Source organism: Callithrix jacchus, chromosome X, assembly GCF_049354715.1.
Source record: "Callithrix jacchus isolate 240 chromosome X, calJac240_pri, whole genome shotgun sequence".
NCBI lineage: Eukaryota > Metazoa > Chordata > Mammalia > Primates > Cebidae > Callithrix > Callithrix jacchus.
The window spans coordinates 25,247,332-25,262,585 of NC_133524.1; the positions used below are offsets into that span (position 1 = coordinate 25,247,332).

Consider the following 15,254-nt stretch of genomic DNA (forward strand, 5'->3'; position numbering starts at 1 on the left):
ATATATGGATAAAGAAAATATGGTATATTAGGCTGGGCATAGTGGCTCATGCCTGTAATCCAAGCACTTTGGAGGCCAAGGCGGGCGGATCACCTGAGGTCAGGAGTTCAAGAAAATATGGTATACTTGTACAATGGAATATGATATAGCAATAAAAAGAAATCAGGTCCTGATACATGCTAAGATGTAGATGATGCTTGAAAACGTGCTGATGAAAGAAGCCAGTCACAAAAGACCACATCATATCCGTTTATATAAAATGTCCAGAATAGCAAATCTATGAAGTAGATCCATGATTGCCTAGGGCTAGGTGGAGGGGAGTAACTGCTAATGGGTTTGGATCTCCTTTTTGTAGTGATGAAAATATAAACTTGACTATAGTGATTGATGTACAGCTCTGACTATATACTAAAAACCACTGAGGGCCAGGCGTGGTGGCTCACGCCTATAATCCCAGCACTTCGGGAGGCTGAGGTGGGAAGATCCTGAGGTCAGGAGATCAAGACCATACTGGCCATGGTGAAACCCCATCTCTACTAAAAATACAAAAAAATTAGCTGGGTGTGGTGTCGCACACCTGTACTCCCAGCTACTCAGGAGGTTCAGGCAGGGGAATTGCTTGAATCTGGGAGATGAAAGTTGCAGTGAGCCAAATCATGCCACTGCATTCCAGCCTGGCGAAAGAGCAAGTCTCCATTAAAAGAAAAAAAAAAAAAAACACTGAGTTGTAGGTACTTTTTTTTTTTTTTTGAGATGGAATCCTTGTTGCCCAGGCTGGAGTGCAATGGTGCAATCTTAGCTCACTGTAACATCCACCTCCTGGATCCAAGTGATTCTCCTGTCTCAACTTCCCGAGTAGCTGGGACTACAGGTGCCTGCCACCATGCCTGGCTAACTTTTGTAGTTTTAGTAGAGATGGGGTTTCACCATGTTGGCCAGGCTGGTCTCAAACTCCTGACCTCAAGTGATCCTTCGGTCTTCCAAAGTGCTGGGATTTCAGGCAGGAGCCACCGCGCTCTTTACTTTCAATGAGTGAATTGTATGGTGTGAGAATTATCTCTAGTAAAGATTTTTTTTAAGTAAATTACCAGAAAGTTTAAAATTAATCAAACCAAAGATTTTTTTTTTTTTTTGAGACAAAGTCTCTCTCTGTCCCCCAGGCTGGAGTGCAGTGGTGCAATCTCAGCTCACTGGAACCTCCACCTCCTGGGTTCAAGCAGTTCTGCCTCAGCCTCCCAACTAGCTGGGATTACAGATGCATGCCACCACCACACCTGGCTAATTTTTATATTTTTAGTAGAGACTGGGTTTCACCATGTTGGCCTAGCTGGTCTTGAACGCCTGGTCTCAAGTGATCCGCCTGCCTTGGCCTCCTAAAGTGCTGGGATTACAGGTGTGAGCTACCGCGCCTGGCCCAAGGACTGTTTGTTGACCATCTACACAGGCACTATGTAAAGTTCTATGCAAGTTATAAAACAAGCATTATGACACAAATGCTGACCTCAGTTTGTTTACAGTTCAAGAGAAGGGGCATACATGAAATGTCTTGTAATGCACATTTGCTTTCTGAATTTGCTCCCCATCTTTGAATCTCCTGAATTCTCTCTTCCAACTGTTTTTGTAATGGCTCTGATCTTACCGTATGTCTTTTATCCTTTAAAAAGCAAACTGTTGCTCCTTAGGCTTTGATAAATATCAGCCCCAACCTGTTACCTTTAACTAACTTAAAGGACCTTTTAAAGTGGTGGTGGCATCTCTAGTAACTTAAATTGTGTTCCATTCATTCAGCAAATACTGAGGTTTCACTTACAAATAACTCTGGCAAATCACAAGACTCTTGGCATTATTATTTTTAAAATCACGACACATACTCTTTTGCTACAATTTAGTCGGGTTGCATGGTGCTTATAAAGTATAGTCTTGAGTTCCTGAATTTTCATGAAAAATACCTTTTAGGAATAGTTATAAGTTAAACAAATACACGTTTGGTATAGAGCTAGCTGAATTGCCTGTAGTCTAGTATGTTGACATTGTTGTAGTCATTAAAACTTTAAGAAAAGAAGGCTGGGCACAGTGGCTTACGCCTATAATCCCAGCACTTCAGGAGGCCAAAGCGGGTGGATTACCTGAGGTTGGGAGTTCAAGACGAGCCTGGCCAACCATGGTGAAACCTCATCTCTACTAAAAATACAAAAATTACCCAGGCATGATGACACACACCTGTAATCCCAGTTGCTTTGGAGGCTGAGGTAGGAGAATCGCTTGAACCCAGGAGGCAGAGGTTGCAGCGAGCTGAGACTGCACCACTGAATAATGGTGGCATGTGCCTGTAAGGTCAGCTACTTGGGAGGCTGAGGTGGGAGGATTGCTTGAGTCCAGGAGTTTGAGGCTGCAATAAGCTATGATCATACCACTGTACTCTAGCCTAGGTGACAGAGTAAGACTCTGTCTTGGAAAAAATAGAAAAGAGAAATTTTGTTTCAGTCATAGTAATTCTATTAAAACCAAGAAGGGATATTTTGTAAAAGGTTATAGTTGATTAATTCTACATCCATCCGTTTAGACAGTTTGTTTATCTTATATACTTATAGGTATATACATGTACATGATGCACACACACATATACATGCTTGTGCCTGTGTTATTAGTGCAGCAGATAAATGTTTTCCTTTTCTCGCAGATGCATATGAAACAGCCAAGATGCTGTGTGAACAGTATTACCTGGTAGCTCCAGAGCTGGAAGTTGAAGAATTCAATGGTAAAGTAAAACTAATTTTAATCTTAAATTCAAAAAAGCTGACTAAGAAACTGTTTATACCTGAGCCATATTTCAGTGGGATTCAAAAATTATACTGATATTTCATTTTTCAATATCTTTTTAAAACTTTCTATGCCTTTGATCAGCCAGATATATTATTGTAAGGAGTTTTTAATACAGGAATGTGTAACGGGGTAGACCCGGGAATTCTTGGAACAGAAGTAGTCAAGACAGGATATGTATAAAGGTATAAATAGGCCCTTCTCAAAGTAACAAATGCAAGCAGTCAATAAACATATGGAAAAGTGTTTAACTTCACTAATCAAGGAAGTGCAAACAAAAACACAGAAAAATGCCATTTTTTTTTTTTAAACAGTCTTGCTCTGTTGCCCAGGCTAGAGTGCTGTGGTGCTATCTTGGCTCACTGGAACCTCTGCCTTCCAGGTTCAAGTGATTCTCCTGCCTCAGCCTCCCAAGTAGCTGGGATTACAGGTGCCTGCCCTTACACCCAGCTAATTTTTATATTTTTAGTAGAGATGGAGTTTCACCAAGTTGGCCAGGCTGGTCAGTTCCTGACCTCAGGTGATCCACCTGCCTTGGCCTCCCAAAGTGCTGGGATTATAGTTGTGAGCCACCATGCCCAGCCAGAAATGTTATTTTTGTCTTTCAAAATGACAGTGATTAAAACATTTTAATGCTTTGAATTTGTGCTCATAAAAATACTTTCTCATCAGCACATACATTTTTTGTATAAGCTTAAATTGGTATACCCCTTCTACAAAATGCCAACACTGTTCTGTTTGGCCCAGTAAATAAGTTAATAATGGTCATATTCTTTGGTCCAGCAAATTAAACTTCAGAACATTTATTATAAGAAAACAGAGGCTGAGCGCAGTGGCTCACCATTGTGCCATAGCACTCCAGCCTGGACAACAGAGTGAGACCCCATCTTAAAAAACAAAAATACGTGAAAATAGAGATGCACAGATTTATGTACAAGAATGATGATCACAGTAGTTTTCTTATAAAGTTAGAAAACAACCCAAGTTTTCTACAATAGAGCATTGTTTAACTGAATTGTGGTACACCCATAAGATAGAATACTATGCAGCCCTTTAAAATAATGCTTTAATTGAATAATGTATGGGAAAAATTGAGGTGTTTTAAAAAAATACGGGCTATAAAAGTTTATAATAGTGGAAGTTTATTGGAAAATATTTTGAAGGATTTATACTACCAAAATAGAAACAGCAGCTCTCTAGGTAATGGGGTTACACATGATTTTTATGTTCATCATATGACTGTAAATTTATTTACACATTCCTTTTATTTTTTTATTTGTAAATTATGGAAGAGAAATGCTCATCATAAAAATACAAATACAGAAATGTGAGTGAAAAGGGAAATCCCTCACTACTTTCTCATTCCCATACAGAGCTTTGGTGTTTGCATAAAGCATGTAGAGTTTTAACCGTATTTATAAGGTGTTTTTCACTTCACCTTGAAGACCTTTGCAAGTATCAATTTCATTTAGAGATTATCCATAGTATAGCTTACCATAATTTATTTAAGTATTTTCCTATGGGTATACATTTAGGGTTTTTAGTTTTCCTATATTCCGTATGATGAGCTATGAAGGGATGTGAGAGGTGGGGAGGGTGGAAACATTTGTGGATGTAGGAAAGTATTTCTGCAGGTTAGATTCCTAGATGTAGAATGAAAAGAGTGTGAGCATTTACAATTAAAGATAAACCACGTCAGGCATGGTGGCTCACACCTGTAATCCCAGCACTTTGGGAGGCTGAGGCAGGAGAATCTCTTGAGCCCAGGAGTTTGAGACCAACCTGGGCAAAATAGCAAAACCCTGTCTCTACACAAAATAGAAAAATTAGCTGTACATGGTGGCATGTGCCTATAATCCCAGCTACTCAGGAGGCTGAAGTGGGAGGATCACTTGAGCTTGGGAGTTAGAGGCTGCAGTGAGTTGGGATCCCATGACTGTACTCCAGTCTGGGTGACAGAGCAAGACTATGCCAAAAAAAAAAAAAAAAAAAAAAGATAAACCAAATTCCTCCTCAGAAGTACACTGAAAATGTATTTCTCTTATAATGAGATGAAACTATGAAAGGGTTCAGGCTGCTGTTAAAGGACATGGCCCCTCCATTTGACTAGAAGGCATGAGGTCAAAGCTGCTTTCAAGGTCTCTTAGGTTCTCTGAGAAGAGTCATGCCCCCATTGAAAAAATACACTACCAGAACCAAGTGGGCTTGTCTGGTGTGTTCCTGATGAGAACCATCTTAATATTCTCTCTCTCTCTTCCTACGGGCTAGGCAAGACCTGACCTCACATTGACAGGTGGTAACACATTGCACTTTTGCCTGAGTGGCAGCGTCCCTCATTCTGAAGGCCAAAGCAGCAGGCCTGTTCTTTGATTCTCCTAAGTGCCAGCCATGTCAGCACATTCCTTCTCCACTGAGGCTGTTGTGCTGGGCAGCTCACCCACCAGGAGAGGAGCTTTCTGACTCTTTTTGGCATTGTCTCACAAATTACAGAAGCCCCCTTTCTATCATGTTTTGAAGCCCCTTTTCCTGTCATTAAGATAAATGAATGCTGGTGTTTCTACATAGCCTCTAGCTTTATGTTGCCTTGGGTAGTGTAGCGATTATTTTTATGTATAATTTCTTAATGCCAGAGCTCTCTGTGAGCATGATTAAGGAATGTGCTTTTGCCTTAACAAGTTCTATGTTGAGATGCAGGTTGGAGGTTGATCCTGAACACCTTAAGTGGATGTTTTTTTATTCTGGAAGGAGAACTGTCTGGAAATAAAATTCCTTATGTCTAAAGGCATTTCTTAAATGCTGTTTCAACTAATGGCATTTAGAGCAATGATTGTACAAAATAGAGACTTTATTATTTCTGGAGTCTTGAGCACGACAAATCTAGACCATTTTTTTATTGACTTTTAAAAATGTACCCTTAGATGGACAACTCATATTACACTTAGGTCTTTTTTATTTATTTTTTATATATATATTTTATTGCACTTTAGGTTCTGGGGAACATGTGTAGAACATGCAGGATCGTTGCGTAGGTACATACATGGCAATGTGGTTTGCTACCACCATCCCCCTGTCACCTGTATCTGGCATTTCTCCCCATATTATCCCTCCCCAACCTCCCTACCCCCTGCTGTCCCTCCCATAGCCCCTCCCAACAGACCCCAGTGTGTGATGCTCCCCTCCCTGTGTCCAAGAGTTCTCATTGTTCAGCACCCACCTATGAGTGAGAACATGTGATGTTTGATTTTCTGTTCTTGTGTCAGTTTGCTGAGAATGATGGTTTCCAGATTCATCCATATCCATACAAAGGACACAGACTCATCATTTTTTATGGCTACATAGTATTCCATGGTGTATATGTGCCACATTTTCCTTGTCCAGTCTATCATCAATGGGCATTTGGATTGGTTCCAGGTCTTTGTTATTGTAAACAGTGCCACAGTGAACATATGTGTGCCTGGGTCTTTCTAATAGAATGATTGATAATCCTTTGGATATATACTCAGTAATGGGATGGCTGGGTCAAATGGAATTTCTGTTTTTAGGTCCTGAATTGCCACACTGTCTTCCACAATGATTGAACTAATTTACACTCCCACCAACAGTGTAAAAGTGTTCCTATTTCTCCGCATCCTCTCCAGCATCTGTTGTCTCCAGGTTTTTTAATGATTGCCATTCTAACTGGTGTGAGATGGTGTCTCAGTGAGGTTTTGATTTGCATTTCTCTAATGACCAGTGAAGATGAGCATTTTTTCGTATGTTTGTTGACCTCATGTATGTCTTCTTTTGAAAAGTGTCTGTTCATATCCTTCACCCACTTTTGAATGGCCTTGTCTTTTTCTTGTAAATCTGTTTTAGTTCTTTGTAGATTCTGGATATTAGCCCTTTGTCAGATGGGTAGATTGCAAAAATTTTTTCCCATTGTGTTGGTTGCCAGTTCACTCTAATGATTATTTCTTTTGCTGTAAAGAACCTCTGGAATCTAATTAGGTCCCTTGTCTATTTTGGATTTTGTTGCCAGTGTTTTTGGTGTTTTATTCATGAAATCCTTTCCTGTGCCTATGTCCTGAATGGTTTTGCCTAGGTTTTCTTCTAGGGTTTTTATGGTGTTAAGTCTTATATTTAAGTCGTTAATCCATCTGGAGGTAATTTTAGTGTAAGGTGTCAGGAAGGGGTCCAGTTTCTGCTTTCTGCACATGGCTAGTCAGTTTTCCCAACACCATTTATTAAACATGGAATCCTTTGCCCATTGCTTGTTTTTGTCAGGTTTGTCAAGATCAGATGGTTGTAGATGTGTGGCATTGTCTCCGAGACCTCTGTTCTGTTCCATTGGTCTATATCTCTATTTTGATACCAGTACCATGCTGTTTTGATTACTGTAGGCTTATAGTATAGTTTGAAGTCAGGTAGCGTGATACCTCCAGCTTTGTTCTTTTGGCTTAGAATTGTCTTAGCTATGTGGGCTCTCTTTTGGTTTCATGTGAAATTTAAGGTGGTTTTTTTCTACTTCTGTGAAGAGGCTCATAGGTAACTTGATGGGGATAGCGTTGAATCTATAAATTACTTTGGGCAGTATGGCTATTTTCACAATATTGATTCTTCCTGACCATGAGCATGGAATGTTTTTCCATCTGTTTGTGTTCTCTCTTATTTGCTTGAGCAGTGGTTTGTAGTTTTCCTTGAAGAGGTCTTTTATATCCTTTGTTAGTTGTATTCCTAGGTATTTTATTCTCTTTGTAGCAATTGTGAATGGCAGTTCCTTCTTGATTTGGCTCTCTCTAAGTCTGTTATTGGTATATAGGAATACTTGTGATTTTTGCACATTGATTTTGTATCCTGAGACTTTGCTGAAGTTGCTTATCAGTTTCAGGAGATTTTGGGCTGAGATGATGGGGTCTTCTAAATATAAAATCATGTCGTCTGCAAATAGAGACAATTTGACTTCCTCCTTTCCTAACTGAATACGCTTTATTTTTTTTCTTGCCTTATTGCTCTGGCTAGAACTTCCAATACTATATTGAATAGGAGTGGTGAGAGAGGGCATCCTTGTCTAGTGCCAGATTTCCAAGGGAGTGCTTCCAGTTTTTGCCCATTCAGTATGCTATTGGCCGTGGGTTTGTCATAAATAGATTTTACTACTTTGAGATACATTCCGTTAATACCTAGTTTATTGAGAGTTTTTAGCATAAAGCGCTGTTGAATTTTGTCAAAGGCCTTCTCTGCATCTATCAAGATAATCATGTGGTTTTTGTCTTTGGTTCTATTTGTGTGGTGGATCATGTTTATAGACTTGTATATGTTGAACCAGCCTTGCATCCCTGGAATGAAGCCTACTTGATTGTGATGGATAAACTTTTTGATGTGCTGTGTCAATCAGTTTGCCAGTATTTTACTGAAGATTTTTGCATCTATATTCATCATAGATATTGGCCTGAAGCTTTCTTTTTTTGTCGAGTCTCTGCCAGGTTTTGGTATCAGGATGATGTTGGTCCCATAAAATGATTTTGGAAGGATTGTCTCCTTTTGGATTGTTTGGAGTAGTTTCAGAAGGAGTGGTACCATCTTCTCTTTGTGTGTCTGGTAGAATTTGGCTGTGAACCTATCTGGACCTGGGCTTTTTTTGGTTGGTAGGCTACTAATTCCTGCCTCAACTTCAGCCCTTGTTATTGGTCTATTCAGGGTTTCTACTTCTTCCTGGTTTAGTCTTGGGAGGATGCAAGTGTCCAGGAATTTATCCATTTCTTCCAGGTTTACTTGTTTTTGTGCATAGAGTTGTTTGTAGTAATCTCTGATGGTAGTTTGTATTTCTGTGGAATCGGTAGTGATATCCCCTTTATCATTTTTTTATTGTATCTATTTGATTCTTCTCCCTTTTCTTTTTTATTAATCTGGCTAGTGGTCTGTTTTGTTGATCTTTTCAAAAAACCAGCTCCTGGATTTATTGATTTTTTTGAAGGGTTTTTTGTATCTCTCTCTCCTTCAGTTCTGCTCTGATCTTAGTTATTTCTTGTCTTCTGCTAGCTTTTGAGTTTTTTTGATCTTGCTCCTCTAGCTTTTTCAATTTTGATGATAGGGTGTCGATTTTAGATCTTTCATTGCTTCTCATGTGTGCATTTATTGCTATAATTTTCCTCTAGACACTGCTTTAAATGTGTCCCAGAGATTCTAGTACATTGTGTCTTTGTTCTCATCAGTTTTGAAGAACATCTTTATATCTGCCTTAATTTCATTGTTTATCCAGTCAACATTCAAGAGCCAGTTGTTCAGTTTCCATGAAGTTGTGTGGTTCTGAGTTAGTTTCTTAATCCTGAGTTCTAATTTGATTGCACTGTGGTCTGAGAGACTCTTCGTTATGGTTTCCATTATTTTGCATTTGCTGAGGAGTGCTTTACTTCCAATTATGTGGTCAATTTTAGAGTAGGTGTGATGTGGTGCTGAGAAGAATGTATATTCTGTGGATTTGGTGTGGAGAGTTCTGTAGATGTCTATCAGGTTTGCTTGTTCCAGGTCTGAGTTCAAGTCCTGGATATCCTTGTTAATTTTCTATCTTGTTGATCTGTCTAATATTGACAGTGGATTGTTAAAGTCTCTCCCTATTACTTTGTGGGAGTCTAAGTCTCTTTGTAGGTTGTTAAGAACTTGCCTTATGTATCTGGGTACTCCCATATTGGGTGTGTATATATTTAGGATCATTAGCTCTTCTTGTTGCATTGATCCTTTTACCATTATATAATGTCCTTCTTTGTCTCTTTTGATCTTTGTTGGTTTAAAGTCTGTTTTATCAGAGACTAGGATTGCAAGTCCTGCTTTTTTTTGCTCTCCATTTGCTTGGTAAATCTTCCTCCATCCCTTTATTTTGAGCCTATGTGTGTCATTGCATATGAGCTGGGTTTCCTGGATACAGCACACGGATGGATTTTGTCTTTTCATCCAATTTGCCAGTCTGTGTCTTTTGATTTGGGCATTTAGCCCATTTACATTTAAGGTTAATATTGTTATGTGTGAATTTGATACTGCCATTTTGATGCTAGCTGGTTGTTTTGCCCATTAGTTAATGCAGTTTCTTCATTATGTCGATGGTCTTTACCATTTGGTATGTTTTTGGAGTGGCTGGTACTGGTTGTTCCTTTGTATGTTTAGTGCTTCTTTCAGGAGCTCCTGTAAGGCAGGCCTGGTGGTGACGAAATCTCTCAGCAGTTGCTTGTTCGTAAAGGATTTTATTTCTCCTTTGCTTATGAAGCTTAGTTTGGCTGGATATATTGAAATTCTAGGTTGAAAGTTCTTTTCTTTAAGGGTGTTGAATATTGGCCGCCACTCTCTTCTGGTAGAGTTTCTACCGAGAGATCCACTGTAAGTCTGATGGGCTTCCCGTTGTGAGTATCCCGACCTTTCTCTCTGGCTGCCCTTAGCATTTTTTCCTTCATTTCAACCCTGGTGAATCTGATAATTATGTGCCTTTGGGTTGCTCTTCTTGAGGAATATCTTTGTGGTGTTCTCTGTATGTCCTGGACTTGAATGTTGGCCTGCCTTGCTAGGTTGGGGAAGTTTTCCTGGATAATATCCTGAAGAGTGTTTTCCAGCTTGGATTCATTCTATTCATCACATTCAGGTACACCTATCAAACGTAGATTAGGTATTTTCACATAAGCCCGTATTTCTTTCTTTGTTCATTTCTTTCCACTCTTTTTTCCCTAATCTTGCCTTCTTATTTTATTTCATTGAGTTGATCTTTAGTCTCTGATATCCTTTCTTCTACTTGGTCGATTTGGCTATTAAAACTTGTATATGCTTCTCGAAGTTCTCATATTGTGGCGTTCAGCTCCATCAGGTCATTTATATTCTTCTCTAATGTGTTTATTCTCATTAGCATTTTGTCAAACCTTTTTTCAAGGGTCTTAGTTTCTTTGCATTGGGTTAGAATATGTTCTTTTAGCTCAGAGAAGTTTATTATTACCCACCTTCTGAAGCCTGTTTCTGTGAATTCATTAGATTCATTTTCCATCCAGCTTTGTTCCCTTGCTGGTGAGGATTTGTGATCCCTTGGAGGAGGAGAGGCATGCTGGTTTTAGATGTTTTCATCCTTTTTGCACTGATTTCTTCCCATTTTTGTGGATTTATCTACCTGTGTTCTTTTGGATGGAGTCTCTGAGTGGACGTCCTTTTTGTTGATGATGAAGTTATTTCTTTCTTAGTTTTCCTTCTAACAGTCAGGCCCCTCTGCTGTAGGACTTCTGGAAGTCCACTCCAGACCCCACTTACCTGGGGATCACCTGCGGTGGCTGCAGAACAATAAGTGTTGCTGCCAGTTTCTTCTTCTGTTATCTTTGTCCCAGAAGAATACCCACCAGATGTCAGCCTGAGCTCTCCTTTATGAGGTGTCTCTTTGGATATACTGGGGTCAGGGAGCTGCCTGAGGAGACAGTCTGTCACTTACAGGAGCTCAAATGCTGAGCTGTGAGCTCCATTGTTTCAGTAAGAGCTGCTGGGCAGGTACGTTTAAGTCTGCCACAGCGGAACCCATAACCACCTTTTTTTTTCCCAGGTGCACTGTCCTGGGAGGGTGGGGCTCTATTTATATGTTCCTGACATGCCGCTGCCTTTTTTCAGAGATGCCCTGCCCAGCAAGGAGGTAGCCTAGTCACAGTCTGCCAGCAGAGGTGTTGCTGAGCTGCCATGGGCTCTGCCCAGCTGCTGTGTGAACTTCCTTGCAGTTTTGTTTATAGAGGTATAGTTAGAACTGCTTCAGTAATGATAGACTGCCTCAGTAATGGTGGATGCCCGTCCCAGGTCCAGCTGAGCTTGTTGCAAATTCAGATTGCTGGTCTTTGTCAGGGTCGGATCCGCTGAGCCAGATCACCTGGCTCCCTGTTTCAGCCCCCTTTTTTTCAGTTGAATGGGTGGCTCTGTCTCCCAGGCATTCCAGGCATCAGTTGAAATGGCACCTGGATTTGTGTGAGTTTTTGTGCGGAGGCCTGTTGTGCCAGCTGAAACAACCATGCTGGAAACTCATGGCACTTTTCAGCCTGTGAATCTCCTGGTCTGTGGGCAGTAATAACTGAGTTTGGAAATATGGTGATCACTCACCCTCTGCATTGTTCTCACTGGCAGCTGCACTCCAGAGCTGTTCCTATTCAGCCATCTTGGATCCCTCCACCTATGTCTTATTTTAGTAAGCCAGCAAACATCTATTAAGCATCTACTACTTAACTGCCAGCCTCAAGACCCAGAACTAGGAAAGAGTCATGGACAAAACCATTTGACATGGTTTTAAAAGGAAGGAAAGACGTCTAAACTATAATGTTCCCAAAGAAAAGTACAATTAATTGAACAAGGCTTTAGGCTTCTTGTTTAAACTGGAAAAAAAAAAACCCATTACATAAAAGGTGTTTGTTATTTCTTGAGATTTGGGATGAAAAAGTTGAATTCAGAAGGCTGTTTACATAACTAATCATGCCATTTGGTACAAGATAAACTGAGCACCCAGCTTGTTCTTTGGGGGCCCCATTAAAATGACAAAAAGGGGCCTGGCAGCTGTGCAGTGGCTCACACCTGCAATTCCAGCACTTTGGGAGGCCAAGGCAGCTGGATCGCTTGAGGTCAGGAGTTCAAGACCAGCCTGGCCAACATGGTGAAACCCCATCTCTATTAAAAATACAAAAAAAAAAATTAGTTGGACATGATGGTGCTTTTCTGTAGTCCCAGCTACTCAGGAGACTGAGACATGAGAATTGCTTGAACCTGGGAGGTGAAGCTGCAGTGAGCTAAAATCATGCCACTGCACGCTAGCCTGGGTGACAGAACAAGACTCTGTCTAAAAAAAATTTTTAAATTAAAAATAAAAATAAAATGTCAATAAAAGAATCCAAAGAAAAGAAGCAAAGGAAACCACGGGAGCTTGTTAGTGGACCACTGTCTTAGTCCATTCAGGCTGCTATAACAGAAATATCAGAGACCGGGTGGCTTCGGCAGCCATTTCTCATGGTTCTGGAGGCTGAAACATCCAAGGTCATGGTGCCTGCAGATTTGGTGTCTAGTGAGGACCTACCTTCTGATTTATAGCCGGCTTCTGACGGTTTCCTTCCATGGGGGAAGGAGCGAGGGAGCTCTCCAGAGTTTCTTTAATCCCATCCATAAGGGCTCTGCCCTCATAACCTGTTCATCTCTCACAGGCCCTGTCTCCTAATACCATCACATCAAGGGTTACATTTCATCATAGGAATCTGGGGGAGACACACACAAACGTTCTGTCTCTTAGAACCACTAATTCAGACTTTTGAAAGAGGGTCACCAGTTGGAAGTATGCTGATTGATGGGACAAAGCAGAAGCAGCCACAGAGGAGGAGGCTGCAGCAGAGATGGCAACCGGTTTGCTCAAGATTGTCCTAGAGGGACTCTGGGGGCAGGGTCAGGTGGTGGCAATGGACTGGAATGGGAAGGGAAGCCAAAGGGTAGGGATTAACTGAAAGCTGATCTAAGAAAGAGCGTGGAAGGATGATGGGAGGCAGCTGGACTCTGACCAGGTTCTTCCTGCCAATAGCCAACTAAGTATTTTGTTCGAGAACAACCTGGGAAGAACTAGGGCTGTTCATGTGAGTGTTCTTACCCCACAGCAAAGCCCTTCTCATTTAAGCATTTGGGGTCCTCTCTGCTCAGAAGCCAGTTTACTACCTGTTCATCCTAAAGCCCAGTTGAAAAGTCTTGACCCAGGTCCAGAGAGCTCTAAGTCAGCCTTCCCGCTTAAGGGAGAGCCCCAGGGGGATACGAATGCCAGCTGCCTCATATAATGAATCCAGTTCTTCATTCTCAAACAAGAATATTGCAATCAAGGTATATCAGACCTTGAGCAAAAGCCAGCAGCATGAACAAAACCTAACTGGCATTAAACTTATCAGCTCTACTGTTACTGTCAGGAACCCCCCTTTTGAAATTCTGAGAGAAAATCATTTCAAACCTAGAATTCTCTGTCTAGCCAAACCTTTAATCACATAGATCAGAGGTGTAAAGATTGACAGATGTATCTCCCATGCATACCTTTCTGAGATAGGTTACCTGACTGACTTGATGTTATGTATAATATGCACCTAAGAAATAGGGGAAAACATTCTAGAACTTCAATCAAAAACAATTTTAGGATGATGGCTGTGCAGCATGTTTGCAAGGCAATTGATTCTAATTTGAAAAATATTGAAGAATGGACTGAATACCATGCAGTAGATAGGGAGCTTCCAGTAAGCTGAAGGATCTTAGCAAAGTGGTGTGGACCGACTATGAAGCAACCCAAAAAGGGGAGCATGATGTTGACCAGTTGGAGGAGTATAAAGAAACTCCATTTCATCTTAAGGCTAGAAACATTCTCCTCTAAGGGACACATAAATCATTGTCATTGGATTAATAGGGAAGAAAATGTTCAGGTACATTGTTGTGGCTGTTCTACAGTGATCAATATTTACATAGTTATAATGTCACCAACACTATTGATTTTCTACTTTCTTAAAAGAACCTATAGGCAATGTACAGCATCCCTAATTCAGATTATAGAACAGAATGTAAATATTACCAAGCCAAAAACTACAGCAGAAGTAGTACCGAGTGGCTGCCTCTGGGTTCAGACTGAAGGATAAGATGGAAAGGGGGAAGGACTTTTGTTTTTCTTCTTTTGTTAAACTTTTAAGCCATTTACCTATATTACTAAGTGATTTTAAAAAATAACTGCTTGACTAGGCACGGTGACTCATGCCTGTAATCTCAGCACTTTGGGAGGCTGAGACGGGTGAATCACCTGAGGTCAGGAGCTCAAGACCAGCCTGGCCAACATGGCAAAACCCCGTCTCTACTCAAAATACAAAAATTAGCCGGGCATGGTGGCGCACATCTGTAATCCCAGCTACTTGGAGGCCGAGGCAGGAGAATTGTTTGAACCTGGGAAGCTGAGGTTGTGGTGAGCTGAGGTCATGGTGAACTGAGATCATGCCACTGCACTCCAGCCTGGGCAACAGATCGAGACTCTGTCTCAAAAAATAAATAAATAAAAATAAAAATAATTACTCTTCGAGGAGTTCGGGATTTAGAATCAAAAGCTCTTGGTTCAGGTGTCTGGTTTCAGTGCCACTTCTGGGGCCACAGACAAGTCAGACAGGCATTCCAAAGCCTGTTTCATGCCTCTCAACAATGCCACCCCGCTAGGAGCCAGGACATATTGTCGGGAGGAGTCAATTGAATAATATATGTAAAAACTGTTTGTAAACTTCTAAGAATCAAGCAAATGTGAATTTTAATTTATATTATTGTTAATTACTTTATTAGAGGAAGTAGCTGGTTGAAATTACAGCATTCTACCTGAGATGGTTCACGTAGTTTCGATCTCTTAAGTGATTGGGGTCATGAGGAGGAGGAAGGACTATGTTTTTGAGCATCTACTCTGTAGTCCACACTGTTCT

General features: G+C 40.7%; 1 protein-coding gene across 2 annotated transcripts in view; it reads left to right on the forward strand.

Annotated features, from left to right (window-relative positions):
• Positions 1 to 15,254, forward strand: part of PDK3 (pyruvate dehydrogenase kinase 3) — a 93,778-nt gene that overhangs the window by 52,244 nt on the left and 26,280 nt on the right. For both annotated transcript variants that reach the window (XM_002762733.6, XM_008989087.4), the window contains exon 6: positions 2,681 to 2,758. In XM_002762733.6, coding sequence (XP_002762779.1) covers positions 2,681 to 2,758 — 78 coding nt within the window. The remainder of the gene's footprint in view (positions 1 to 2,680; positions 2,759 to 15,254) is intronic.